The sequence below is a fragment of the Poecile atricapillus genome, chromosome 3 (genome assembly GCF_030490865.1).
Source record: "Poecile atricapillus isolate bPoeAtr1 chromosome 3, bPoeAtr1.hap1, whole genome shotgun sequence".
NCBI classification, from domain to species: Eukaryota; Metazoa; Chordata; class Aves; order Passeriformes; family Paridae; genus Poecile; species Poecile atricapillus.
Genome location: NC_081251.1, coordinates 94,436,724 through 94,462,593, shown reverse-complemented (window position 1 = coordinate 94,462,593; position 25,870 = coordinate 94,436,724). Strand labels below are relative to the sequence as shown.

The following is a 25,870-nucleotide window of genomic DNA, read 5'->3' as shown; positions in this document are numbered from 1 at the left end:
TAAATAAAATCCTGGGGAAGTATGCTGAGTCTGTTAGACCTGTCACTGCCTCAACTGAGAGGGTGTGGACAAGAAGTGGTGAATAAGTGGTAGTTAAGAAAGATTTAAACATAAAGGGCAAGTGTTGTAGTGGAAAAATAATTTAAAAAACAGAGTAAACAGTTTGAAAGACATTTCTTAATGGATTTCATGTTGTAATGCCTTGTCATGTCTCTTTGGCAGTATGCCTTCCAGGTTATGATGAGGAAGGTAGGTTAGACATAATGAAAAGTTTCTTCTATTTTTTCTTTTAGTTTCCAGGAATATAGCTCAAATGGAACAGCTCATGTTGAAAGTGAATATGAAAGAAGAATGATGTCTGTATTTAATCGTGTACTAGAGGAAGTGGAATCTCTCAACAGGAAGTATGCTCCTGTGTCTTACTTGGCAAGTAACAGTTTTAAATGTATATTGTGTAGAGAAAGGGGCCAACATCCCAGAACTCCATATATCTGTGGTTGGCAAGAAACTGAGAAGCATTCTCAGTTACTTGACATTATTGACACAAATGGTCTCTACACTTGTTTAAAAATGCTTCAAGAACCAATTTGCTAAAACATCTGTAGCCTTACTGGTCTGCTCAAAAATAATCTTTTAAAATTCCCATCCTAAGAGCACAGCAGATGCTGATAAGGTAACTAAAAGCGCTGTCAGGTCTCTGTCAGACCCCTCACCACATTCACATTCAAACACTGGAGCACATTCTCTTCGTTCATGTTCTTGCTGCAGAGAAATTCTGTGGTGGTGGTGAGCACTGCGCTCTGTGAGTGTAGCATTTCTCCTATCAGTGCAGGTCATCAGAGAGCACGGTGTGGAGTGTGCTGGGTGCAAACACTGAGCTGATAACGCTCTCCTTTACAGGGCTGGTGGGTTTGTCTCTTACTGCTCATGAACATCATAAAGCTCAAGTGCATGTTAATGGGAACAAGGTAGTTTGTTTGTCATGGCTGGCATCTATTTGCCTGGTTTCTTAATCAAACAGTCCCTACCAATTCCAAATAGAATAGAAGAGTAAATCATGTAAACCACAGCAAAGGTAAACCCTGTAAACGTAGTTGTGGCTGGCTCCGCACCAAGGCAGCTTGGTGGTTTCAGTGGCACTGCTTGTGTTCATCTGAGCCAGAGGCATGGTGCAGCAGGGAAAGAAAGAGTACACAAGAGGCATAAAACTTAATTACTGCATTAAGTTGTGATAGATGCCAGCCTTTTTGCTTGGAGGGGAGTTGCTTTTTGAGAGTTTTTCTAGATGAGTGTTTCAAGCAGAAAGTGCTCTGCTGACTGTAACACTAAGACTGCAAAGTTTGTATTTTTCTTTTGCTTGGCCTCCTTGTTTTTTCCAGAGCAAAATACCTCCTTCAATAAGGGGAAGAACATAAACAGAGCAGCTGAATGTAGTCACTGTCATCTTAGTGGCTTTAATTCTGTGACTGTATTAATATATTTTTGGACTTAAAATGGAAATTCCTGCTGTTTCAGTACCTTAAGTACATGGTTTTTTCCTGTGTCATGAATGATATTTTTTCTCAATTGTTCTGACTCTTGTTTCTTGCAGCATACAGCTTGTCTGTGCAATGCTGTCATTGCATTGTTGAAGGTGCCCCTTTCATTCCAAAGGTATTTTTTCCAAAAGCTCCAGTCTACAAGTATTAAGGTATGTACTGCTCAAATAGGACCTCAAATTTCTCTTTACAGAGCCTTTCATGAGAAAAGCCCTACTGAAGGCACAAAGCTTCAGCATCTTTAGTGAATATACGTAACTCAAATAGCATTTAAATTAATCTGTTAGGAATAACTTGAATAACATATATGTATAGTTGTTCAGAATCACTAGACTGTCACTTAGGCAAGTGGGATTCAGATTTTTGATTGCAAAGCCTTAAAGATAAAATGCACCTGGAATTTTTGTTGATTCTGAGTCTGCAAAGCTAAATAATTCTGGTCCTAGGAGGACAGCTTTTATAGATTGTATTAGTTTTTTTCCCTTTTCCTTTAAACAGTGTTCACTGTCTTGGAAGAAAATTGTCATATATATCAGCTCACTGACTAAGAGTGAGTGTATATGGCTATGGTGGTGTTTTTTTTGTTTTACTCAAGTGCTTCTTTTTTCTGGGAAAAGTGAAAGCCTTAAGTTTTTTTAATATTACTCATTGCATTTTGCTTCTTTGTTCAGCTTCATATTTCTTCCACATCTTTTGAAGAAGTAAAGTAAATGAAACTGTTACAAAGATAATATCTGGTATTGCTGATGTTGTTTATTTGTTAATATAGTAATGAATACTCTGATAATGTCTGTGTTTCCATTTGCTGATTTTCCTACCCAACCTCTCCTCGGAAATTTTTCAGTAAGAAGGTGTCCTGTTTCATCCTTGAATTCTGTTTGCTTTTCTGAAGGCTCATAATTACATTTTGATCTGTTTACTTGTGTTCCAGCTTGCTCTATCCCCATCTCCAAGGAACCCAGCAGAGCCTATAGCAGTACAGAACAACCAGCAGTTGGCCCTCAAGGTGGAAGGAGTGGTTCAGCATGGATCTAAACCAGGCCTTTTCCGTAAAATCCAATCCGTCTGTCTGAATGTCTCTTCGGTGCTGCAGAGCAAATCTGGACAAGATTATAAGGTGTGGATAGAGTAGAGTCAGGACAAGTCTTAAGCTTTTTTGCTGTGTTTTGCTGTTCCTTTGTTTGACTCTGGGTAGCAGAATTTCCAGGGTGAAATGAATGGGTGGTTCTGTAATTCTTTCACTCCTGCCAGTTGACATTCAAGCACTGGCCAGGGCCAAGCATAACGTGTGGAGGGGATCTGGGATTTTTAAGTCTGCAATATGTCAGTACCTTTTTGTAACAGCTCTTCTTCCAAACAAAGAGGCTTTGTGATGTTCAGAACAAGTCATTAGGAATCTGCCTGAGATGAGGAGAACTCAGCCCAGTTATACATCATACAAAACTCCACAGGGAAAAAAACAAACCGGGAACAGATTATTCTCTACCACATAATCTCTAGAATTTCTTTATAGTCATTTTAAGGTTCTTTTCTTTTGTTTGTGGAAATTTTGAGGACACACTGCATCTGCATCTGCACAGACACATATTAAATTTAAGTAAACAGTTTCATCAAAGATTGCATGCCTGAGATTTAGGTTCAACTAACATGTGATAGTGAAAGGCCTGTTTTTGGTGTGTTTTGGGGACAGGTTTTTGTTTGTTTTGTTGTTTGGGGTTTTTTGAGGGCAAATAGGAGAAAGTCAATGGCTTGTAAAAGAACAGGACTAGGAAGTGTGTGATGTTTGACTCACATTACTTTGTGGAAAAGTAGAACCTCAGGTAGAAGATGACTTGTTATCTTGTCAGGCTGTCTCAAGTATGCACATGTGTTTATGTTTAGGAGAATTGAGGACAGATTTTTCCTTTTTTTTCCTCTCCTTCAAATGGAGAGCTGAAAACTTATTTTTGGCAGGTTTATGTAAAATGGTGTTTTAACTTTCCATCTGTGTTCTCAGATTCCTATTGACAACATGACCAATGAAATGGAGCAGAAGGTGGAACCGCACAACGACTATTTCAGCACTCAGTTCCTGTTAAACTTTGTGATCCTTGGCACCCACAACATCACAGTGGAGTCCTCTGTGATAGACTCAAATGGTATTGTTTGGAAAACTGGGCCTAAAACAACTATTTTTGTTAAGTCTCTTGAGGATCCATACTCTCAGCAGGTTCGTCTCCAGCAGCAGCAAGGACAGCCTCCATCCCAGCAGCAGCAGCAGAGAACCGCGTACTCACGCTTTTGATTCCCAGAGGTCACTCGGTCCTGCTCAATTGGTATTGCAGTTTTTCTTGGACACTTTTTTTTTTTTAATTGTTTTTTGAAGACTTCTTATCATCATGACCTTCTCCTAGAAAGTCTCAGATGCCAATTTGTTGCTTTTTAAATTATCTGGGGTAAATCTGAATTTGATTCAGCAGAGGCAACTGTTCAAATTTGGAGTTGTGCTATTGCTATAAGAACTTCTACCTGATCTCTAACTTCTGTTTACAAACCTATTCCAGCGGGCTCCACAAACTACAGTAGCAGGAGACACTAAGAACTTGTTGACTGGTACTTTCCATTTTTTTTGAGGCACACATAGGTTCTAATGTCAGGTTTACCGGACATTGGGAAACACTTTACTTTGGCTGGTTATATAGAAATGAGTGTATCTTTTAATATGAAGGAATTGTCAGGAATATCCAGAGATTCTTTTTCTGACATTTTAATAGCAAGTTCCAGTATTTGGCTGGTGTATGTATGTTATTGCAACTCATCAGCATTACTTAATGCATGCAGCTGAAAGAAAAACCATTGCAGTTCACTTCTGATAACTTGTCACTGCAGAGGGAGGAGACTGGTTAAGGGGTTGATGTTGGGGGAGTCCTGAAAGAGGCAGAGTTTTATAGGTGGGAATAATCACTGTCTCTGAGATGATATGAAAAATATTACTGTGCTGTTTTTAAATTTTTATGCATCTGTGTTACTGAAACCTGTCATTTTGTTGTTTTTTTTTTTTACTTGCTCTTTTAAGGGGGAAGTTAAAATTAATGACAACTTGCAAGTTTACAGCTTTGTTTTTTAAAAGGCGTCCTTTGTACCAAAAATTTGTAATCTTATGTATTCTTTGACCAACTTGCAAAGCTTAAATGTTAATTTTACAAGATAACTTGAAATAGAATTTTGCCAATTCTAGAAATAGATCCAGAATAATTCTGGAAATATGCTGCTTCATACATAATTTTCACACCTTCTTTGTGATATAAAAGGCTGAACTGTATCCAGACTCACGGGCAGTAAATCACATAACATGACCTTCATCTGATCTTCATAAATAGTCTCTGCTTATCACTTTGTAGAAAAGCAGAATCCACTTGGGTGAGGAGGAGGAGGATGGATGGCACTTCTTACATACTTCAGCTTGCTAATCTCTCTCATTGGAGCAGAAATTTTTATTGTTATTTTCTCAGTAAATTCCCATGCTACTGTTTATTTCTTCAATCTGATTTCATTCTATAGCTGACTGGAGTTCATGGATTTTGCTTTCTTCAAGTGCAGAGAATCTGATAATGAACTGCTGTAAGCTGAGGCTTCTTTTGCATAGCAGGATGAAGGATTTTTTGCTGTGTTTTCTTATAGTAGCTCCTCTTGGCTTGAGACTGTTAAAAAAAAAGAAAAAAACTGGAAGTGATTATGCTAGATGTTGTATCTTGGTCAGGCTATAATCCTAACTAGAAAAGATAATTGGGATGCAAGGTAGAAACAGAAGACATAAAATTGGTGAAAAGTTGACCAGCATCCTCCTTAAATTATTTTCCTTTTGAGCAGGAGGCATGAAGTGCCACTGCCTTTCAAGCTGACTGAGGAAAGTGGTTTCTGTGCCACTTTTGTGGTTCCATGACTATAGTTTGGTGTGTGTGTGTATACACATGCAGCTGTGTGCACACATGCATACATGTACCTGTAGCTGCATTTAATTAAATGAAAGTCCAGAAAGAGGTAATTGACCTGCTGTTGTGTATACTATCTGTCAGACTAAAGATCTGAACTTTTTGTGGTCATTTGGTTTTTTTCAGTAAAGGCATAGATCAGTGTCTTTACCACAAAAACCTCTGTATTTTAATGCCAAAAAAAAAAAAAGAAAGAGAGAGAGAGACTAAGAGGTCAAACAGGTTTTTTTAATCCTGCATAATCAATGTGTGTTTCTTGCTGTTATTGACCAATGTGTTGGTGGAAACCTTTGATGGTGCTATTCCAAAACAACTCAGAAATTACAAGACATTTCCACGCTGGGGAACAAACTTTTCTCATAAGTCATGTGATGTTCAGAGTGCATAGTTAAACTTATGAGAAGCCTAGTAGGAAAAAACCCCAGCCTTATCCAGGGAAAGCCCTGCTCTGGCTTGAGGCTTAACTGTCTCTGAGCTGCTGAGATTAACCCTACTACAGCTGAAAAAAGTGTTCCTTCTTTAAACACGTCTGCTCACCTGATCTGAGAGGCCTCTAGAATTCCAAGAACTTGTATCAGTTTTAAAGCCAAGCAAATAATAATTGAAGCCTGAGAGTCTGGATGTTAGGTATGGGAGATTGCAGGGGGAGGAAAATTGCAATTGCTGCTTATTGGAAGTTAGCTTGTATAGGAAGATGGCTTGCTGTACAAATACCTGTATTCCTAACAAACTCTGAAGAGTTTCTCATGCTGACTCATTTGTGGGTTAGTTATATGTGTGTGCTGATCAGGAAAGGTCCTGGACCTATTAGTAAGTTCTCTTTTAATGTAAATGCAAGTGTCTTATGTTTTGTTGTATTTGTAGTGAGGTTCTTTTTTGTGTATGTGTTTTGTTTTTTTTCTAACATGGTGTATTTTTATTCTTAATACGCTGGGAAATAGACTTGTCAAACAGAAACCATGGATTTTATGGCAATCAATGTCTGAAAATACCTAAAGAGAAGTGAGGGAGTTAAAATTACAGCAATATACAGAAAGCTGCTGTTGGAGCTATCAGCAGTGAATGTGATCCTTGACTATTAGTGGAAGCAGGGGAGTTACTAATATTTGATTCCTACATTCAGTTTCTGGTGCCTGTACTTGAAGATACGAAACAAAGAATTTGGAAGACACTTCTAAGATAGGGACCCAACTCCTTAGTGTTTCTCAGTAAACAAAGCAGTAATTTGATTACTGTGCATAGCTGCATACTGATAATGGAAGACAATTCAGATCTGTTTCACTAACTGGCAGAAGAAAGAAAATACTCAGTGGCTAGACATTGGTCCTGAGACAGCTGCTAAGAATTCAAACAACAGAAGGGCTTATGCAGACAGCTACGTCATGATCTGTTCCTGATCATTGAGATATGCTTTCATCTAGCTTGGATAAATTGTTGGGCGGAGCAGGAGGAGATGGCTGAATGAAGATGACTGGAGGTGCTGATAATATGTGCAGTTCAGCATTAAGGCAATAGTTTTTGGTGCTTAGGCTCTATAATTTTACCTGACTTCCCCACAGATGGTGTAACCAGTTACTCTCAGAAGTACTTGCTACTCACATTCCTGTGAACATGTGCTGTGCTCAGGCATACCAGAAAGTGTCATTCCTGGATTCCTGGCTGATTCCTTGCTCCAGGCAATGTGGAACTGAATGCAGGGAAGGGAAGGAATGTCCGCTGTCAGATTCTACCTTCCCCTGGAATTTGGAGTGTAATCTCCTGCTAAGGTCATTCAAGTGTATTTCAGAAGTGATTCCTGAAGTTGTACTCATCATGGGTATTCATGGAATCTTAGACTTCCTTTCCTATTTTTGTTTCCTTGGATATGCCCTCATTTTACCCAAGGACTGATATACCTTAATATAGCTGAAGTTTTTGTATTTGATAGGGGATATATTTTGACTTAAATCCTGTGAAACTGTATGGGAATTGGACAGGTCTAGAAGCAAGTTCGATGATTCTTTAAACATATGCATAAACTTTTAAGAATTATTTTATTTAGTGATACCACAATTCTAGCTAAAAACCCCACCAACCTACTGAATAAATTTATAGGATTTGAAGGAATTTTGTTGCGTTCCTAAAATATCTTTTGAGTGATATTCAGTGTGCGTGTGTATGCATTTAGAGAAAGAGGAATCTCATACAACACAGTTTGGAGGCATCTTGCCTTCAGATTAGCTTAATTTCTTTTCTGGTTATCTTTTTGTTTGCCTAAAGTGCTGCTTGCTGTGTCCTTGGTCAGCATATTTACACACATGTCCTTTTAGTTCCTAATAGCATCTTCTCTGAACAATCTGTTCCTTTTGTAGCAGTGCAGGTGTACTCAGGTGTCTGCACTCTGCAAACCAAGACGGCAGGGGGGGAAAATAGAGGGTAGAGGGGGGGAACTTAGGAGCCCTGCCAGCTCTCAAAGCAGTTCTGAGTTGAGTAAAGCCCAAGAACTGGTAGTTCTCTCTGCTTGACTGCTGCAGTTCTGTGTCCAGCACTATGGGAGCTGCTCTTGCTTCATACACATAAGTGCCTCCAAGGACACAACCTGAGATGCTAAGCAAAACCAGATTTACCCAGAACCTTGGCATTTTCACCTTCAGAGCAGAAAGAGTGCCTGAGACAAAAACACTTCTTGAAATCGAAAGAAAACCAAGTGTTACCTGCTTTTCTAGCAAGGCATATAATGCAGTGTTGAAGTTACCCTCTCCCCCTGTGAACCTTTAAGCCAGGTGCTGTTTTGTGTCACCAGGAAACAAGCCTATCTTAGTGACCCATGATAGTTCCTGAGTTGTTTGTACTCCAAGGAACATCTCTCTCCCAAACAGCAGCTGCTCAAACTCACAACTGAAATCGCAGATTGCTGCATTTCAGTGAGCAGTCATCCCAGGTCTGCACTTCAGAAAGTTTCTCTACTCTACTGATTGTCAGCTGAGAAATAGGAAGCATTTATTTGGTGTTCTTATTTGCTTTTAGGATAAAGTCTTTATCTCTTGCTTGCCCACCTCCAAGTGATGCTGTCAAAATTAAGGATAGCTTGGTTGTATGTCAGTGATGTTTGCACTTAGCCCCAGCCTCCTGATCCAAGGATCTTAGATAAGGTAAGAGCAGCGTTCAGTGAATTTTGAGAGAAAAGTCTTTCTGAGGTTAGAAAGAGCCTGTAACAATGCCTTAAACACTTTAGTCTACTGGACAGCTGACTGTAGTAAAAAGCTGATTTTTCTTTTTGTCAGAGTTGAACCAGTGACCAGTAGAGCAGTCAAGCAGATACTGAAACTGTTTTATTGTATACATAAAGTGGCCATAGCCACTTCACAATCTTACAAATCATCCTTTTGCTTTTTCCCTATAGATAAAGAGTCATATTCACGTTCCCTCAGATATGATTGTGGGTTCTCCAGAAGTCTTTAAAAACTTTGATTACTAAAAACGATTGTTTGGAAGGGTTTTTTTTAATGGATATCAGTGGTGAGCTCCAAGGAGGATAGGATAAAATAAGAGACTTGTGTGGGTTGGCTGATTTAAAATACCTTTGCTCAACAGCTTAAGTATGTGACATGCTGGCAATCCATTTTATAGAGCCCTTCCTTGCTTCCTAGAAACCCTAAATTTAGGAATGCAGTTAATGTGAAATTAAGAGCTGTCTGTGCTTAACACGCAGCTAACTGTGGAGAAAACCCAAGGAGTAACAGTTGAGCTGGAAGAGACTGGGATAAATATAAACTGAGTGTGATGTGGATGGATGGACTCTGCCAAACATGGTGGGTGAATCTTCAGGGTACAGTTTCAGGCTTCACTTGACACCCTTTAGGTGTGTGGCAGTGCTGAAATGGGACTCTCTCTTGTGCTTATTCCTGACTCCAGCTTTGCTCTTTGGATCAGATCATCAGTTTATCCACTTAAAACAGTTCTGTTTGGCTTGAGTGTTTTTTCAGCTGGTTTGTCTTGTCTGACTGTAGAGTGACTTGGTGAATGCAGTCAGTACCAGAAAGGTGCTGGGGAAGACGTGTGGTGTATCCTGGAAGTAACAGTGAACTGCTGGACTGGCTGACCATGAACCTGCAGTGTGCTTCTGTACGTAGGAGGAGTCTGGAGGAAACTGTTCTCGTGTGTCTGAACTATGGCTTTTCTGCTTGGGCAGCTGGAGAGGGCAGAGAGCACTGCAGGAGCTCCCAGCCAGCTGCCCGGCCTCGGGGCTGCTCTGAGTCACTGCCCACCAGTGAGTGAGGCGACAGAAGGAGGAATGCCCTTTGGAGCAGTGGCTGGGGCCAAGCCTGTGTGAATGTCAGTCTCTGCTCTGCAGCAGGTGAGGCATGCTTGAATATGTCCTGATTTGCCAGCAATGCATGTGGGCAGCAGCTCACATGATGGCTTCTGACTCGCCTTGTTTCACAAAGTCCCAAGTTGTGCAGAGGTCCAATTTCACGTATTGCAGTTTATACCAGTGATATTCCTACATGAACACTTAAAAATTCTGGCTAAAGCTAGGCTTTTATCCTTTAGCCTGAAATCCACTGGAACTAGTTTCTTGGGTACATATTTGCAGAAATTGGTCTATGCAAATGTCAGTGTCCAAACCAGATTGTTGAGTGAAGTGGATGGAGACCTCTCAGAGCTGGTCACCCACTTCAGACATAGAGGAAATTTCAGGAGTTGTAATAATTGACAAAAGATGTCTGACCTCTTCACAAGGTCTTTCCCTCATTCCACAAGTCAGGAGCAAAAGCAACCATAATTAATTAGGCTAATTATTGCTACTCATCAGTGAAGCTGATATATGTAAGCAGTGAGCAGATCCTCCCTCCAGTGTACAAACTCCAATAGTTTATTTCCTTTATCTCTGTCTGTCACCAGTAATGAATTAATGTGCATTTTCACCCTTGCAGAGGAAAATGTTTGCCTGGCAGCCTTCTGTGCCATGTGAGAGAGATGCAGGAGATTTCTTTGTTCCTCCTGTTGTAAGGGTTTAAGTTCTAGTGTTGACCAAGTCTTTGTGAGTTGGGTAGGAATTTCTGAGAGTATTAATCCTGACTGCATCAGGGTAGTACAAGCCAAATCATAGAGCCACTGGAGAGATTTGTACTTCTGTTAGCATGTGTAAGTTAGGTCAAGAACAAAAATATACACTGATTTTCGTTTTTGGGGAAGTGGGGCAGTAAAGATGAACCAGAAGAACAAGCAGCTTGAAGGCTGTATGTTTAGTTGTATTTCTGGTATTTCAGCCTGACCCTAAAAAAAGCACCCAATTCTGTTGGTTTTTCTGCTTAAAACAAAACAAAACCAGATAACAACAACAACTCCCAAACCCCTAATTCTTTGTTTTGCTGTTCAGAGTTTTAGGAATTCACTATGGTCATACAAAATATTGTCCTGTTTTGTGGAGGGGTATTTTTTCTTTTTTGTATAGGAAAAAGGAGGACACAATCCCCATGACTCTTAACTGTGTTGCAATGCTTCCAGTAGTTCAATTTGGCAAGATAACAAAACCAGTGCAGAACTTAAAATGTAATTAATGCTTTTGAGAAAAAATATTTTTAAATTCCATGCTGATGAATCAATCTTTTTTTTTTTTTTTTTAACCTTTTTTCAACAAAAACTGGTGTTGCAGATCAGGTAGTCACATTCGGGTCTGCCCTTTAGTGATGTGAGTGTACTAAATGGCAGATGGGTATGTTGATGATTCACTGAATATATTTGTCAGCAGTAACTCACCAGAAAACAGCTTACCCATAGGGATATGGAACTTAAAATTTGTTTTCAGTGAAGCCTGCTCTACAGTACAAATACAGTGAGCTCTTGCTGTGAGAAGACAGATGGGAGAGCCCTCTGTGATGCCTGTCTAATCACCTGAGAGGTGCCTTTCTGCAGCTCTTTGTGCTTTCTGGGTACTGCCCTTCCAGTCGTGGCTAATAACAGCACCGACAGGCTGTGCTGGTTTCGGACATCCACTGCCAAGTCAGCCCCTGTTTACCTGTGATGTGGTTTTTCTGATTCATGAGTTCTCACCTGTATGTGACCACTTATCTCCTCCTGGCAGAGATGGAAATATTCTCTGCTATGAGAAGCTGCTGGGAGCTTGACATCCTCTTCCTGCTATAAATCTTCAACCACTTCCAGCAGCTCCAAGGCAGCCCAGGGAGAAGTTGGCATTGGCCACCTTAAATATTCTGCTATGCAATCTGAATAAATTTGAAAAATGCCACTTTTAATCTCTTGTGCTTTTACTTTCAACTGCTTCTCTACAATCATGATAGCCATAAATCATGTTTAGCCTAATCTCATTCCTCATTTTTATTTTTAGTACATGACTCCAGGAAGTGTGGCTTAAAAAAATAAGTTTAAAAAGAGCCAAATGCTCAGTAAAATCTATCCTTCTGAGAAAAAAATAATAATAAAAAATCTGTCCTTCCAACAGCACGGTTAGGCAATTCAATTAGTTTTGGTTTGACCTTGAAATGCCCAGCCTTGCTGGGCTGTGCCTGACATTTTGCCATTCAAGGAGTAAAGGATTATCAGCACAGGATCTTAATAGCTTTAGAAGCCAAGTGGCTGCCACTCCATCCTGTGGGTGGGACTTGGGCAGCACTTGTGTGACTTGCAGTTGACAAAAGTTGATGGCAAATTAGCAATTTAAAAATCTCTCACTGTAATTATCACCTGTTTTATTTCCTCATCTGCAACCTTTGGAAGAGATAAAAAACCCCAGCATCCTCTGGTTGTGCTCACAGAAATTATTACAAGTAATAACGTTATTTACTTAGTACAGTATAGAAATACTGAGATCACATGTGAATAAAAACATAACTCATTTTGTCCTTTATCTTTCCTTCAGGAAGACTTTGACCAGTGTAAAGAGGCTGTGGAGCCTGGGTTAGTCACAGCAGCTCAGCTGTTTGAGCAGTGATTCATTTGTACCCGTTCTTAGTTCTATCTGTGGTGTTGATAATGAGAAGCTGACAGCAAAAGGACAGGGGTGGAAAGGACTTTTGTCCAGCAAGAGAGCAGCAATCTACAGCTGTGCTGCCTGAGATATAATTTGTTCACCAGTGATTTGATTACTCAACAGTCTACATGGATTCACAAGCCATTCACAGGAATTGAATTTCTAAACAGAATGTAGACAAAAGTTTCCTTTAATGTAGGACAAATCTCTGTAACACTGTAGTAGGGTTGACACAGGGCACAGGATGTCTGCCATAGTTCTGTGTTGGACTGCTGTTAAAATGAGGTGCATAATTCATGCTCAGCACAGGCAGTTGAGACCATGACTCATTTGTGCCTCTCTAAAATATTAAACTTCCAGGCCACTTCAATTACAAGCCTGGCAAGACATACAACCTGATACAGTAAAATATTTATCTGTGTTATCCAGGCAATGGCAAAAGAATCCAGTCATTACAAAGAATGCTACTTGTAATTAATTATTTAATTAGTTTGTTTAATCATTTTGGCTACCTAGGAGTAGAAGGAGCTGCAGTTGCATGGACATTCCACTTTACTAAAGTATTTTGGAGATGCATGAAAGCTTTGTATCTTCAGGAATATAAGCCTTGAAAGTATTTGTGCATGTGTAATCAACCGTTACTGTGAAGGAGGGTGGAAGATAAGAGAAACTGGACAAACTTACACTTCTGTAACAGCAAAGATTAAAGATGAATTTTGAAAGAGAATCTGAAAAAGATCAAGAGGTATTTGAGTTTTGAGGAGAGGGAAATACTAACAGTGCACTTTATAAATGCCCTCAAATAGCACATGTTAAGTTATGAAGCTCTACTAAGTAAAGACTAATTTAAATGTTCTTGATGATTAGGTCTAATGTAACAGAATTAGTGCTTCTGAATTGCTAAAAGGAGAACCTTGTCCATGAGCATGCTTTTTAATCTAGCTGGTAGCAATAGCTATAATTTCACATGCATTGAATCACAGATTCAAAATTCAGTTTTTGTGTTTATGTAGGCAGCCCTGTTGAGCTCTGTTTGCAGATGTACTTAGCAGTGGACTTTGCCTGAAACTGAATGCATGTAAATGGCTCTACATGTGAAACTGTAGAATGCACTGAAAAATCTGAGTATTCCAGCTCATGTTTCCCTGCATAATGAAGTCACTGACTAGCATGATCAGATTATAAAAAGTCATCTTTGGTGTTTATATAATACCTAGGTTCAGCTGAACTATTTTTAATCAGGAATTCATATTGTTTATTTTGTATGTTCATTTATATCCTTTCATCATGCATTTGCATACATTGTGATGACCTTTTGTGGAAACCCTGCAGGATTTTTATAACAGTTCAGCTGAAATTTGATGTGAACTCAATCAGCTGTTACAGACTGGGTAGGATCTCAGCAACACAGCTCACAGGGTGAAGAGCTTCTGTGAACACGGGTACAGAGAGTTTTTCTGTGACACTCATTGCTTTTCTACTGGAACAGAATGTTAATCCATTTATTTTGTAAGGATATTTCATTTTTCATCTGTTTTCAAAGATGGTGACCAGAGACTAGGGTTTTGGCTGCTGGTGATCTCTGAGCTACAGCATTGCAAGACTAAAGTTTCAAGTCAATGTTTTTATCTTTTTGTTTTGATCATGAAGTCAAGTAGTGGTGTTTTCTAAAGCCTCTGGCAAATACTGGTGAAGAATGACTGCTCCTGGGTGTGTTACAAGTAGTGATTTGCAAATCCTCCTGACTTTTCTGTAATGGTTAAGCCTTTTTCAGAGTGTATTATATAATGTATTTATTTGAGCAATCTTGGTCAGCTTTTTTTCCCTGCAATCTATTGCCTTGATTCTGCAAATTCACAAGTGGATTCTACTGTACAGTTAGTTGTCTTCTTCATTCAGCTGCTAACTTGCACTTTTTCATCCATTTCCTCAAGACATAATCCACAGCTTCTAACAGGTCATCCTGCACAGCAGTGCTTGCACCCAGTCCTTCCAAATGTGCCCAGTGATTCTTTCTGTAACTCCCTGAAGTTATCTTTGCAAAAGCTGTGATGCTTGTGAGTTTGTCAGAGAGGAGGAGGAGCAGAATGAGCTAGGCAATGCTGTGCATGTGCGTGGTGGGGCAGCAGCACAGATCACCCTGGCTGTCTTGCAGTCAGTGGCAGTCTCTGCCTGACCACGTGTCAGGGCTGCTCCCTTCCTTGCTCACCTTTCACAGGGAAAACTTAAGTGGCCAGGAGCAAGTATGATGGTGTCTGGCAGCATAGGGAATGGCAGAGACTCCTCATCTGGAATGTGAGCCTTTCTACTGTAGATTTGGACACGTGTAATTTATGTTTGCTTGCAGTCCTAGATGCTACCGCTGCCGTCTAGGAGAGCACAGGGAATGTTTTTGTGCACTCGTCTAACAACTGATGTTGGTTTAGGTTTGGGGTTGGTTGGCTAGGGTGTTTGCTTGTTTTTTAATGTGTGCCACATCCTCAGGGGAGAGATGATCAATATGTAAAGAATGTAACAACTCCTATACCACCTCTACTTGGAGATAGAAGTTACCACAATAAGACTGTGTGTTGTAGGGACTGGAATGTGCAGTACAATTTACATACTCCAAATTACTGGCCTCCAGCCCAACTTGAGACAGCAGTAGCTGGTGTGGAACTAGAAGGTGTCAAGCCTCTGCTTCCAATTCTTCCCTGCCTTTAGGAAAAGAAAGTTTATCACTGGGCATGGTAAATACTCCTGGAGATGCTGATGTCTGAGACAGTGCCCCTGCCCAGGGCTGCTCCCTGCCAGGTTGTCAGCGGGTAATCTCAGGCACCAGGATAGTCTGGAATTCAAGTACCACCCCGTGGTATGTCCTGTTTCTTCACCAGTCAAGCTTGAGAACCCTTACTAACAAGTTGTCACAAATGCAACATAATTTGTTCTTCAACTGCTGTTCACTTTTGTCTTCATCTTTGGTAACTTTGCCTTGCTAAGAATCTAACTCAGTCAGTCATCACCAAGTATTAACAGTGGAAGAGGATGCAAGGCTGGGTTTGGGAGGCAAATTCCTTGGAATACACAAGTACAGAGAAGAGAACATTAAACAGCAGGTTAAGTACTCAAGCCTATGCTCTGCTGTATCTAGCTCTTTCTCCAGCATATTACTGCTTTGATCCATACTTACAGTTTGCCAATCAAGACACATTTTATGACAAGATAACATTTTACTTACTTTTTCACATTCTTCCTCTGACTGGGACTTTCTGCTTCTCTGTAAATGTTTGGCCTAAAAGGTTTGAATTAATGTCTTCTCTTTAGACAGATGCTGCCATTTGGAAGTGTTATCTGAAAGACATGCAATTAATTCTTGACCTCAATTAAGTCAGTACATCATCCTCACAGCTGAGTGTGATAAGCAGTTATGGTTCTATGATACTCAGTTTGCTTGATGTATCATTCAACATTAACACAAGGCACATCTTGTTTGATAATTTTTCAGAACCCAAACACATCAGCCTGTTCCGTCTTCTCCTTCCTCCCCCCTCCCAAATCTAATTATAGTGGCTTCCACTGATGTCTGTCAGTCTTGGCAATTGTAAGGGGAAGCAAGTGGAAAGATCTCAGTTCTGCTAATAATGAAACTTAATTTATCAATCTCAAAACTACATTTAAAGCCATTTTTCAACCTCCAAAGCTGGGGATGGATCCCCACCTGAACAACGTGGTGAGTGTCCTGCTCAGAGCTTCCAGCTTCCATTGGAAAACTTGGGGCTGTAAAGCAGGGAGGTGAAAGCTGGGACCTTAGAGAAACTTGCATTTGAAAGTGTGAGACGAGACATAAAACACTGGTAGGTCAATCAGCCTCAGCCTGGGCCACATTGGATTGATAAGGGGGTGTACAGCTCCAGAGGAGCTCAGTGAAACTGGGACTACTGATATTTCTGTATGGAGAAAAAGGGATTTGAGTTGAGCAGATGGTTGAAAGGGTTTTTATCTTCCACTTGCATCACTTCTGTTCGACAAAGGGAGTTTCTGTTGTGTTTTTACTTTCTTCAATATTTTTTTTTCCTAAATACATAGTATTACAAAAATAGTATTACAGTTATATGTATCATTAGGAAACTGTATAATTTTGAAACCTTACTTTAGTTTCCTTCTTTCCTTTTTGTTATGAGATTTAGGCTGAACAAATCAAACTATGTAATCCCTTGTGGTCTGGCTGGATTCATCCATGCCATTAGGATTGCCTGTCTTAGCCACAGTTAACAATGGTGTAATGGATTTTACAACATTTTATTAAGTTGAAATGCATCAATAGCACTAATAACAAACAATTGTGGTATTTTAGGAAGGACAATTTCCAGCTCTTACTGTACATGCCAACCTATGGAGCTTTTGGGCAGCACTTGACTGTGTGGCATGAAAATAGGGAATAATTGTCCCTTACAAACATGTTTGTTCTGTGCCACAGACTTAAGGAAACTGGTCTTGGATGTCTGTGGCAAAAAATAGATAACAGCATTACTATCATCTAGATGAAAATTCCTCTTTGACTAATGACTTGCCTAAGTCTGTGCTGTTGGCTGGTGTAAATCAGCCAACAGCACAGATGAAGTGGTTTGGATTGGTTGTGGGCAGGACGGGAAGGGGCTTTATTGTTGATGCCAATCATAGGACAGGGCATGGAGCCTCCTCCCTTCCTCTCCTTTCAAGAACATTGGGCCTGCCTCTGGCTTAGGATGATAAAGTTAATATGAAACTACAGATAAGAGCTAAAAGGATTTTCTGGAATTCAACCTTCTCCCGCATCTGTGGAAAAAAGGAGACTTCAGTTAAGACCTAATTGTGGCCTTGCAGTTCCTAAAGGGAGCCTACGAGAAAGATGGAGAGGTACTTTTTACAAGGGCATGGAGTGACAGGACAAGAGGGAATGGATTCAAACTGAGAGTAGGTTTAGATTAGATATTAGGATGAAATTCTTTACTATAAGGGTGGTGAGGCACTGCCACAGATTGCCCAGAGAATCTGTGGATGGCCCATCCCTGGAAGTATTCAAGGCCAGGTTGGATGGGGCTTTGAGCAATGTGGTCTAGTGGAAGGTGTCCCTGCACAGAGCAGAGGGGTGGAACTAAATAATCTTTAAGGTCCCTTCCAATTAAAGCCATTCTGTGATTCTATCTTTCCCTGGAGGGAAAAAAAAAAAACCAAAACAGGATACCTTTTAATACCTAACTGATAGTGTTGTCTACATAAATGAATGATTTCTCATTAACCAGTACCAATAGTATCTTTAACTGAAGTTTTCCCAAATAAAGGATTAACTGCTTTTAACAGTGGACAACACTATTCTACATTCAGCAGAGACAGTATCAGTGTTTTTCATCCAGGTAGCAAGGCTGCAGAGGATGTGGGTAGCTTGAATACAAATTATGGTATGACTTCTCCTTTTGGATTTCCCAGTGTTGCATTATTTCTTCAGTCAACTTGAGCTTGTGCAAAACCTGTATAAACAGCTTGCAACACGGATGTGCTCATGACCTCCTTTGGGTAACCACGTTAAACAGTCTTTGAGGAAGCTCAGCAAAACAGTTGCAAAGCTGCATATGGCATCATAAAACAAGGAGGTGCTAAACTGGGGGAGGGAAGATGAGGAGTTTTTTAATAGATCTCTATCCTGATCAGATTTCAAGGGTGGTATTTATCTTACAATACCTGCTTCCTGGAAATGCACAGTGGACCTTGGATCAGACCTGATTAGTTTGTCCTTAGGTCTTCAGTCAGCTCAAATAGGATGGATCTTTGCACTTTGACCAATGCTGTTTGAAATCACATGGACAAACAGACTCCCTCACAAAGGCAGCTGTTGTTGTTACATTGGACTCTTTACTTTCTTTTTTAACTGGAAAATCACCACTTTCCTGAAACATCAATATTATTTTTAGACTGTAACAATCTAGAATTCAACAAACATAAGAAGGATAAAGTAGTGTGAATAACTCTTTAATTTTGTAACAAGCTGTTCACTAGACATTTAAGTGTGATAATCACATTTTATAACAGTGATAAGTATTTATTTAGTTTTCTTGTATTTATGGTTTGATCTACAAATACTAACTTGGTGTTAAGAGTTTACCAAAACCCAAGTAGGTCAGTCTGGTAAACGTTGACTTGAAGTGAACTTGAATGAAAATAAGAGGTTCATCTGAACTTTATGCAACATATGAACTTTATGATCAGGACCATACAGTGTAGTGCTTAGTTTGCCAGTACAGATGGAGAAAAATATTAGAGACTAACTCAGGGCAGTCAAATTCCTGGTTGTTTTTTTTTTATACATATATATTTTTTAAATGGCTAATCACAAAACAGTGTGATAACTAGAAAATGTTAGGAGTCCCATCTGCCTAAAGACAGGTTGGCTTCATCTCTGTGCTTGTGCCATGCTTCCTTATGCAAACTTAATGGGCTTACAAAAAAATCTTGCAAAGCGCAAGCTTATATATATAATCAGCATGTTATCATTGCCTGAAGTAATAAGATTCTGTAGATGGGATTGGATTAAATCAATGTTATGGATAAAAGATTTCATAACCAAGCTAACAAAGAGGTTAAAGATTAATTCTAGAAAAAAAGCCAACAAACCAACACAAAACAAGGTGCCACAAAAATCAAAAGCAAACCCTGAGGTCAAACTTACCTTGGTGACAGTAGTGTCAGTGGGGTGAAAGCAACATCCATGCAACAGAGATGAGAGCCCAGCTTTGTTGTGCCCTACATAAGCTGCCCATTGACTGACACATGGCAGCAACACATTCCATACAGCAGCAAATGGAAGTGCTGCTCACTGGCCACCTGGTTACATTGTGCTGTATCTGTTACCTATCTTTAATAAGAGGCCTCTGTCGAAGACTTCAGTTTAGCTTTAATGAGAAATCAGACACCTCAAAACACCTGAATTATTCAGCTCACAATTACAGGGGTTGGTATAGTGACTTTATTACAGTATGAAAAGGCATTGTAATAGCAGGAACAGCCTCTCTGGTTTTTAAGATTATGTTGATTTGGCCAACTGTGAAATACATTATGAGTAACCTTATGAGGTTTGCATACGAGTTACAGAATATGTAGCTGCAAGAAGAGGCCTTATATTCCTCATCGGCTGGACCAAGAGTAACACAAAAAGTTATAAATATGACATGTACATTTTATGTAAAACAGATTGAAATGGAAAATCCAAGAGTGGCCTTGTGTGAAGGTTAACAAGCTCTGCCTAAGTGAAAAATTATGAAATTTGCATATAGCTGCTAGAAGAAAGGGAATGATGGCTACATCTGCCTCACCTTCTGCTAGTCTTGACTAGCTGGGAAGTTGTTCAAACGTGATATATTCTGGGTTTTGCCTGTCCTACAAATGGTGAAGGTCATGAACAAGATGACTGCACTGTTCTTAACCAGCTCCAAAATTCCTTGATTTGCTCCTGTTATGCTGTAGAAAGAATAAGTACATTCAGATATTAATGTACCCAAATTCTTTTGGGAGATCAAGATAGCCTTCAGTGAAGCATCATATAGCTTTGTCCCGCTCTGTAGCTTATACTTAGAGTCTCTTTAAGGTCTTTGTGGTGGCAGCTGTACAGATGCTGGTTATCACACTGCTCTTGTACCACAAAGGAAAGAAATGCATCCAAAAATAGTTAAAAACAAACCCTTGACAAATCCTAAATAACGGAGTACTTCTAAATATTAGAACATATTCTCCACCTGAAAACGTTCATGAACTATCACTTTTTATGGGACCATACCCAGTAAATCTATTTGATGCCATCATGGACTCAGCAAGCAATTGGAAAGCACATGATAAATAAAAATTAGGTATTAAATGGGACAAAAATATCTTCCCATAAAGAAAGCCCAACTGTGCTAACCAATTAAATTGAGCAGTAGCAATCCACCAGATGAGCTGCATTTGAAATGCAGAGCAGGGAGGATGCAGTACATGTTCTTGACAATCTCACTGCATAAAGGCCCAATTTGATGCAGGACTTAGTAGATGGAGAGATGGGACCACAGCCAGCCCCAGCATTAAACATGTGCTGTCTCCTCTCTTCCCCTGTATTTTTGTACACTGATATTTGGTATCCTGACTTTGTGTAGCTGTGTCTTCCATGTTGCACAGCCTCCTTGGGTGTACCTTGGTTTGCTCTGAGAACACCCCAGAAGCTGTGTCTCAAACTTACTTTTTTACTTTATGTTGGACAGAACTTCAAGCATTGCACTGGAGTTGCTTCACTGGAGGCAGAGTTTCTTCTATCTGTGTCTAACTGTATAAAACTCTTTTGGGCAAAAATACAAATGCAATAAAGCCTGGTTATAAAATGTTTACTTGGTCTCATTTAGGCTTACAAAAATTTTGGAATGAAATATTAACTTAAAGAGCTATGTAAAAATCCAACTTGCATCATATTTAATGATTTTTGGTTGAAAAAACCCCAAACAAACAGCAGCAAGAACCAAAACCCATTTCAGGTCAAATGCTGCTACTTCAATGCTACTTTTTATTAACGCAGGAAAAAATACATTTTGTTTAGTCTCTCTTACACCAGTGATAAAAAAATGGCCCTAAAACAACTCAAGACCTTAACTTGGCATCCTGCAGTCTTGTTAAACAAGAACTGTCTAAGATCTGATGTCAACTCAAGCTAGTAGAAGAGAGAAGAAAAGCATACATTTATCATGAGCTCGAAATTTTTGGTCATGCCTGTGACGTTTTCTCTGAGGCCTGTAATTTTTTAACATGAAAAAACTTAGCCTTTCTTCCAAGAGTTTAAATATTAGGGAAAACAAGTAAAAATGACAACTCTGTATGCTAGAGCCAAGGGAACTGGCAAGGCTGCAGCTGGCTGATCTTGGTGAAGGGATCTGGAGTTGCAAGCAAGGGAAGGGAACTTGTCAGGGGGCTGAGATTCAGCTCAGCTCAGTTAAAGCCTTTTGACATAAATTCAGGAATGTGACAAGTGTTAAAGTCAATGCCACAATTCACTTCCTTTTTAACTTCTGCTTCATGTTACCCTGAAGTGTCCTTAAAAGAATCAAAGTGCAAACAAAAGCATCTTTGACAAAAAGGTCAAATAGGCTGATAACATTTACTTCCTGGAGAGAAATGACAAAAGGCAAGTGACCTGGGTTTTACATTTTGTGTGTGATAAATGAAGGTGAGCCTTCAAAAGGAACTCCTGTGTCTGAAAGATTACTGAAAATAGATCTTTGTAAAAGCGTGTCTGCCGTTGGATGACTACGGGAAAGAACATGAGATCAGCTTGCCACTGAAGTTCAAGGGACTTGGACAAGCACAATTCCTTCTGAGATGCAGATGGTGGAACTGTCCTTTAAATTTAAGAATTTACTTGGAGAATGGAAGTGATTTTGCCTCTCTTACAAAGGTTGCGGTAGAAGCTACTGTTAAGTATTTTGGAAGGTTTAACTGTTGTAATGAAAATGTTAAATGTTCTAAGACAGTAATGCAAAAATCCTTCACATCTGGGTATTTGAAACTGTAAAGCAGCTCAGAATTGAAGGTTAAATGCAATTTATTTTTTTCCTAAAACTTCCTACCTTTTGTATTTTGTTTTGGGTTTATCTTCCCCCCCCCCCCCCCTTCTTTATGGCAGATTATAGAAAAGATAGGTTCTTGATGCTTCTTTAAACTGTGACTTTTCCAAATCCAGTGCTAACTACTTAATTCACTTGAGATGCTTTCTGTGTTTATGCTCCCCTGAGTATACTCCCTGTTTCATATTATGTATCTTCCAGCAGCCTGTGCTCTACATGTTCCCATCTCTGTAGTTCCTCATGGCAGTTTAGTCTACTTTCATGTTTTCTATCATGCTCTTTTTTTTTTTTTAATAAAATTTTATATAATTCCCCAAGTTTTTTTCTGAGAGGCTGGAAGCAGTAGTTGTTTTCTGCTCTGTACAATTTCTGAGATTTCTCAGAAAATTTATTTTCTTGTCCTTTCTTTCTATGAAAGAGATTATGATTTGAAAAGGGCATTTTGTTTTTACTGGAATCAGCACATGAGTGCATCCTCCTAACCCTTTTTTCTCCAACCATATGGCATCTGCAGCTTCAGTTTGCTACAACAAAAGCAAGCAGGGAGAGCTGATTGAATCTGGTCGTGACAAATGAGCAGCTTTTGATTTGCCAATCTTTGACCCAGACTGAGGTTCAAAAGCATTCCAAAACTTGCTGTTTCCTAACTCCAGAAACCAATCTTTCAGCTAGCTGGTGTTTACAGCTCGAAGCCTGGGTTACACTGTGGCTGTGACTCGTGGACTGCTTGGATGTCTGTGCTACATCTCCTCCTTACCTTATGCTCGCAGGCAGCTCTAATGCTACGGCAAAGTTGGGATGCAAAGATGTGCCATTGAAGGGCAGAGTATGACAATGACAGTGGCTTAATCTCTTCTGGAAGTGTACCCAGGCATGAGAAACATTACCTTCTTCAAAAGGTTTTTGAGGAGTTTACAACTAGCACCTGACTGGAATCGTGCAGCCAGGTTCAGTGTTCAGATCCAGGCTATGCAGTAACCTGTGCACTCGTTAGGGTAACTTGTTAAGGGAGCCAAATGCAGCAGAGGTTTGTTTATTACTATGTCACATTCACTCCTCTAACATGTTTCCCCTTCTTACTGGCAGGATTCGCCCTAACCTTCTGTGCTTTCGGTCTGTGGGGTTTTATAAAGGTAAGTGGGAGACAGCTCCAAATTTATTTATCTGCTCCAGCAATCATTGACATTGGTTAATCACCTAATTTTACCAATGTTCATATCTGTAGCTACCAGTTAATAAGCACATTAAAATGTATTTTTACGATGATCAATAGTGACATCCCTGTCAGCATTTCTGTAGGGCTGAAAAGAGGAAATTATAGGGTAGGTATTCAGTCAAAAAACATGTAAACTTTTGAGAAATTATTAAAAAGGCCATATAATGAGAGCTGCTTATATTAATACTTTGCTGGTTTTTTGCATTTATAGTAGTAAAAAGACAAACAATATTTAATGAAAGCTTATGAAGCTCAGAGATTGAGGAATGGCTTCCATAAATTGGAATTTATTTTCTTAAAATTGAAACCAAAAATCACTTATGATACTTCTGGGCTTCAGAGTTATTGACCTAATGAAAAAATGCTGCCTTTAGTTGTCTCCTTCTTTTTGTTTGCAGCAGTGGCACACATGTAGCTTTGTACTAGAAAGGATTCTTCAGAGGCTCAGACTGGGTGGCACAGCTGGCTTCTCAAGAGCAGTAGGGTTATTTCATTGTGCATGCTTCCTAGGACCTGGGTTGTCCACAGGAAGGCCAGGAAATGAGGAATAGGGGTGGGTTTTTGCTACAAGCTCATTCAGCAGAATGCTAAACCACATCTTCCTAAACTCTAAGGCAGTCACTGACAAAGAATGAATGCTTTGTACGGCTGCTTCCCCATGTGGAATTCCTTTCTGCAGGATAAATTGCCTAATTCATTATTTGTCTAACATCATTTCTGCAGTCCCTCATTGGATGCATCAGATTTCAGAACAGTATTCCAAATTGTGCAGTGTGAATAAAATTAAGATACATAAAATTTTCTAAAAATTAATTATCATTTATGATTTTAATCTTGGAATGATGCATAAACTAAGCTTCATTTTGCTGTTGGATGTAAAAAAGTTAAAATGTATCCTTAATTATGGCTTAAAAATTATCCTTTTTCTACCTGAGAATTTTGGAGCAAAATTTTGCTGAGAATAACTTCAAGTGTATACCCAGAGTTGTTTGTATGAAATATATGAAAAGAAACCCAAAACCAACGTAATACTCAAGTTCTACTGACGCTGGTAGCACTTCAGAACAGCTCGAGCTGACTGCATAATGATTACTGAGCACAACTGTCAGGTTTAACCTAAGAATAAAAATAGCACAGGCAAAAAAATGCCCAGACTTGGAAACACTTATGCAAGATGTGTCCTTTTTGTCAAAAAGGTCACAAGTTTAGCGTTGTTTTGTTTTGCTCAAATAGAACATGATGGTATTATTTGGTTGTTTGCATTTTTAAGTTGTCAAATTTATCTGCAATAACAACTTTGTTTGTTTCTTGGAATGGAGGTTGGGATTTAATTTTGTTGATGGCACAGTCATCTCTGAAGCCTCATGTCTAGGAAATGGTAGACTAGCTTTACACATGGCATGGTTAGTATGTGAAACCAGTATGTTTTTCAGTCCACATATTACAATTTGAACTTTTTCTTTTTTTCAGCACAAAAGACCTAGCACACCTCCCTGTTAAGGTGGTTTCAACTGCTGCTCTTCCTTAAGAACACAAGCAGAGTTAAAATCGCAAAACCATTCTGCTCAGTGTAAGTGATTTAAGAGTTCAAGTAAGTCGAGGGAACAGCCTGGTCAGGCCAGAGAGGGCTGAAGGAGGTGTGGCAGTGCTCTTCCACGGCCTCTGAAGGGGTTACAGAGAAGACAGGAGCAGACAGGCGCAGTGAACAGACAAGAGGCAGCAGTCCTGTATTGCCACAAGGGACAAAGCAGTTACACAGAATGTAAAAAATCCTCACCCTGGAGTGCTTTTGTAAAGGTGTGGGTTCTCTGGATGGGGCTGTAAAGTCTCTGCCCTCAGCTGCTTCTGTGCTGGAGTCAGGTGTCTCTGTAGGTTGGAGACCATCACAGAGTTGAGGTTGGAAGTAGATGATGTTTGTGGCTGCTGGGGAGGGCTAAGAGAGAAGGAAGAAAACTGGACAGAGAAGTTGATCTATAAAAAGCACACACAAGGGACTTACAACTACAAGGACAAGACAAAATGCACTGCTACTGTCTGTACCCAAAGCATCTTTCTGGTGGTGTTGAGGGAACCTGGGGCAGCGTCCTCTTCTACCTTCCCTGACTGCCCAACTTTAACCAAAAAACAAGGGCGAGGGCGACTCAGGGGGCCGAGCCATGCTGCTCCCTGGTCACAGAACCACAGTTACACGGGATGCACAGGGGTCACCAAAGCCAACTCCTGGTCCTGCACAGAACACCCCCAAGGATCACATCATGTGCCTGAGAGCGTTTTCCAAACACTTCTTTAACTCTACCACGATGGTGCTGTGACCACTGCCCCGTTCCAGTGTCCAACCACCCTCCGGGAGAAGAACCTTTTCACAACAACCATCTTAAACCTCTTTTGACACAACTTCAGGCCATTCACCCGCTCGTCCCGGTGTCGCCCCGCCGGCAACCCCTGCCCGTGTCCGCTCCGCGGAGCGCGGGTGTCTGCGGGCCGGCCCGGGATGCGCTGCGGCGGGGGCGGCTGCGCTCCGGCAATCCGTACCAGTGTCTCTGCGTGTCCGTCCGTCTATCTGTGCTTTTGTGTGTGCG

The 25,870-nt window shown here is 40.1% G+C and overlaps 1 protein-coding gene and 1 long non-coding RNA gene across 4 annotated transcripts in view; one reads left to right on the top strand and one right to left on the bottom strand.

Annotated features, from left to right (window-relative positions):
• Positions 1 to 7,866, top strand: part of INTS7 (integrator complex subunit 7) — a 27,151-nt gene extending 19,285 nt beyond the window's left edge. The window contains exons 17-20 of one of the 2 annotated variants that reach the window (XM_058835201.1): positions 294 to 426; positions 1,592 to 1,690; positions 2,470 to 2,655; positions 3,535 to 7,866. In XM_058835201.1, the coding sequence (XP_058691184.1) occupies positions 294 to 426; positions 1,592 to 1,690; positions 2,470 to 2,655; positions 3,535 to 3,822 (706 nt within the window). In that variant the 3' untranslated portion in view covers positions 3,823 to 7,866. The remainder of the gene's footprint in view (positions 1 to 293; positions 427 to 1,591; positions 1,691 to 2,469; positions 2,656 to 3,534) is intronic. The other variant, XM_058835200.1, reaches the window with a different exon arrangement.
• Positions 5,095 to 25,870, bottom strand: LOC131577386 (uncharacterized). 2 transcript variants are annotated; one of them, XR_009277200.1, is made up of 5 exons: positions 25,824 to 25,870; positions 25,069 to 25,214; positions 19,808 to 19,952; positions 15,700 to 15,812; positions 5,095 to 5,218 (listed from the first exon to the last, which is right to left on the bottom strand). It is a non-coding gene; the product is annotated as an uncharacterized LOC131577386 (long non-coding RNA). The 2 variants fall into 2 exon arrangements; XR_009277199.1 differs by lacking the exons at positions 5,095 to 5,218; positions 15,700 to 15,812 and having other exon boundaries at positions 18,784 to 19,952.